Below are 3,917 nucleotides of genomic sequence, written 5' to 3'. Positions count from 1 at the left end.
AAAATGAAGTCCAAGTTCATGGTATTCGTCTCAAGGCAGTAATATGATGGATTAACAAAACTATTTTCAATCTTCATAATCCAGGTGTTTATCAAAATGCCCCCAACTTCAATTTTCCGAAATTATGCCCCGCAGTAAGCTTTAATTAGTTAATCATCCAAGATTATTGGCAATTATTGCTCTTTGTTGGTTAATCAGGACCAGATTAGGGCCATGTGGTAGTGATTAGGCAGCCAATATCCCCACCTAGCTCCCACAGTCCCACCTGCCCCTGCCTTCAGCCAAACTCCAAATCCCAGACAAGATCTGATAAGACAGACAGGTTATTTGTGTAGGCAGCAGTACAGGAGTGGCTACCAGACAAGACAGGAGGAGGCTAGAATATTACTACAATGTAGTTGTCTAGAATTAGATGCTCCCTCCCTAACTGACAACAAGATAAGACAAAGCATAAGACAATACATGTGTATTAACATACCTTAATATTGAAAGGCAAATTCAGGCTGATGACAAGTGTGATATTTATTTTCATACCTCGAGGTTCGCCAAAACTAAAGCAGAGGTGATGCTGGAATATATATGTGCATTTGTGACAGTTTGTCACCTGATATTACTGGTTTGTACACAACTATATTCTGAGAAGGCATAAAGAGGCCACTTCCCATAGAAAAGTCACAGAATGTAAGGAATACATGTATTGCAGATGTTTTTCCTTTGGCCAGACATGTCTGATTTGAGTATTACCTTTGAGAACTTCAAGTTGAAGTCCAGTTGATCCCAGAAATCCAGCCATGTGCATGTAAGACACAGAGTGCCCTGATGTGGATTATCTGTGGTAGAGTCCACAGCTTACACATGCCAGGCAACAGTCATGCTTTCTGAGAATTCTGTCTCAATCCTGGGGGTGGCATGTACATGTACATGTACGCTCACAGACACGGGACGCCTTACCTTGGCCTGTCCAGTTTGTATCTGTGTAGCCAGTATAACCACCTTTTAGTGCAACACACCAGCTAAAACATGTATACAGTCAGTACATCGTACCGATGATGTATATGTGCTTGGTGCTTTAGACAGAAGAAATAGTGACCTGTTCAGAGTCCAGTAAACAATTCCATCATTCTTATTCATGAATGCCTTTTTAGGGAAGTGCTGAATGCATCACACACTTCTTGTGGGGAAAGAGTTGACTTTCGTGTGGTCATCTTGAAAGAGAGAGAGCAGGAAATAGAGTTTCAGACTTGTTTGCTCTGGAAACTTTCCAAGTGGTTCCCTGTGAAGTTAGGAACCTTACAGAAGGTTTTTCGATGGCTCTGTTGTGTTGCAAACACGATAACCAGAAGGTGTACCATGGGGATCTGTACAGCCTTAATGTACTTGAACCCCTTTCCTTAATGGACTGGCAATTTGTCCAGAAGTACACAAGACTGGCACGGAGGTCAGGTCTGTGAAAGGGGAAATGTCCAGATCTTCCAGTGACAATTCTTTTACAAGCTCGTTCAAAGCTTTTGGTACAGAAACGACTATCTGGCCTGTAACTAGGCATGTGGCAATGTTTTATACAGTATTGCAGCCGATGATGATGATGATGATAGTGATAATGATGATTAACTTTTTTTCAGTTCATGTCTCATCCAAAAGCAGATTAGCATTGTGTATTCTATCTTATCATATTATCAATATCATTTGTTTATGAATTGAAAATTTCAAATGAGTTATTCAATGTTATATATAGTCTACGTCTGACAATTGGAAGTAAAGTATGTTTATTTTATTGTTAAAATATGTTTCCCTTTTCTTGTATTTGCCAGGACCCCCAGCAGGCTGTGGCTCTGGGCTTGAGAATGGAGGAGATGATCTTCAACCTGGCTGATAACCACCTCTTCTTCAACGATCTAGAGGTAGGTACCACTGTACGTGTTCTTCCTTTACTCTCACACTCACTCTACCCTTACTACATCTACATCTCGGGTACAAATAATTAGTTCTGATGTTTTAAAGCATCACATCTCTTGGTAGGATACTAGCAAGTACAGGCAGCACTTGGCAAATATGACCTCAGCAAATACTTTGGGTTGGGACTAGGTAAAGGTAAAGGGAACTAAATACATGTACATTTGTACTTCGAAGAAAAGTCATATTTGTGTAGTATTGTCTTCTTACCCTCCCAATAGTTCCTCAGCACTTACAAAATGTAAAATGCTTCTTACAATGGGTGCCTGTTGTCCTTGTTACTGACCATCAGGACCTCCTCAGTGTTGAGAGTTATGAAACAGGAGAGACCTCTGACCAGGTGGAGCCTGCCCTTTGAATATTTGATGAATCCAGTGATCCAGGCTTTACTAATAGGATTGGGACTGTTGCCTCTGTGTCTTAATGGGCGCTACTGCAGAACTTGACATATACTGTCTGTCTGTCCATCAAATTTGCTGGTGATAATGTCTTGAATTTATTGCTTTGTCCTTTTTAAAGATTTGATCTTTGAGAGGTATTTTGACATTTTTGTTCTGAAGGTTAACTGCACTGTACATGTACGTACATCCATATCTGCTTGACGACAATTCTAGTGCAGTGTTGAGCAGGTTATTAGGTAACAATGGTCACAGAAAATATTTGGTGCAAAGCAATAACTATGGAATTATAGATTAGTGAATCTGCAGTCATATCTAATACAGTAGTGACTTGACTGCTAAAGGCATACAAGATATTTTGTTGAAACAAATTTAGGTGAAAATGGTACATGTATACAGATTCTAAAATTTCAAAATGATTTTAACTGATTGGCCATTAGGATAACTGTGTAATTAACGAAAGGTTTTTACAGAAAAAGACATTGAATAGAAATGAATATTAAACTTTAAAGTCTGTCTCCCTCTTTCATTTCTGTACAGATTTTTTTTTATGAAGAGATGAGTTGTAAATGCAGAAGAAAATTCTGTTTCTGATAATAGGATTGTAATTTGTAACAGGACTTAAGAATGTGATAATGCACTTCAGAAGCTTACTAATATAAACAGACAAATTGTCTCTCTGATGTTGATTAAAGTTTTGAAACATAAGACAACAGTTTGTCTGTCACCAGCAGAAACAGTATACATCCCTGGTCAAATGTCTTGCATTTGGAAATGGATTTTCAAGAACAAGTTCATCTCTAGTCTTATTTAAAAGGGACCATCTGTCATTTATAATTATGCAGCATGAAAGGTAATTATCATCTGTCTACCAAAATAAACTTAGTGTCTTTGATGTTATGAAATTGTATATGTTCGGTTGTAAGTGGCTTTTTGCAAAAATGTGTCTGTAATAGGATTGGAAAATTATGGAATTTTTGGAAGCTAATCAAGTATGAACAGTCCACTAACTGTCCAAACAGTTGAAAGTCAGGTTCCCCAGAATTATGTCAGCTGGTAAGAATTAACCATTACAGAAATTTCTTTTGGTTTTTGTATTCTACAGGTAGTTCTACAACACTTAGCTGCAGGGTTTGCACAAAATACTGGCACCGCAGAAGTGTTTGAAGTCAAGTTTTAATGCACATTTCTCTGAATACACTTAGCAGAAATCCCTGACGGCCCCAACACTAAAATGCAGGATTAGATCCCCCTTGTATGATTGTAATGGAACAATCTAGGTGAGCGAAGCATCTGCGACCTGTTGACAGGTATGGATGGCTCAAGGAAGTGTTTCTTTGATGACATGTAACTGTAGATGGCTTGATATTAAGGTTATAAAGGTGCTGAGGATCCTGTGTGCTCAGGCCTGTAAAACTTAGATGGAACCAGCGCAGTGCACATGAAAAACTCTGGGATTCACACAGCTCAGAGCCGGGAAAGCCCCGCAGAACAGGTAGAGCCTCCTAGTCCAGGTGGGGTTAGGGTTTTTGAAAGGCCTGAAATGATATATGTCTGTGGAAGAAG

General features: G+C 39.1%; 1 protein-coding gene across 27 annotated transcripts in view; it reads left to right on the top strand.

The window, feature by feature from the left end:
- LOC109480899 (eyes absent homolog 1-like) overlaps positions 1-3,917 on the top strand; it is a 120,042-nt gene that overhangs the window by 96,543 nt on the left and 19,582 nt on the right. For 21 of the 27 annotated variants that reach the window (XM_019783237.1, XM_019783248.1, XM_019783250.1 and 18 more), the window contains one exon: positions 1,812-1,913. In XM_019783237.1, the coding sequence (XP_019638796.1) occupies positions 1,812-1,913 (102 nt within the window). The remainder of the gene's footprint in view (positions 1-1,811; positions 1,914-3,917) is intronic. The other 6 variants (XM_019783254.1, XM_019783263.1, XM_019783251.1 and 3 more) reach the window with 1 other exon arrangement.

This window comes from Branchiostoma belcheri, unplaced genomic scaffold, assembly GCF_001625305.1.
Source record: "Branchiostoma belcheri isolate BF01 breed outbred unplaced genomic scaffold, Haploidv18h27 scaffold53, whole genome shotgun sequence".
Lineage (NCBI taxonomy): Eukaryota > Metazoa > Chordata > Leptocardii > Amphioxiformes > Branchiostomatidae > Branchiostoma > Branchiostoma belcheri.
The sequence above is the reverse complement of the archived record's forward strand: the minus strand, read 5'-3'. Positions and strand labels throughout refer to the sequence as shown.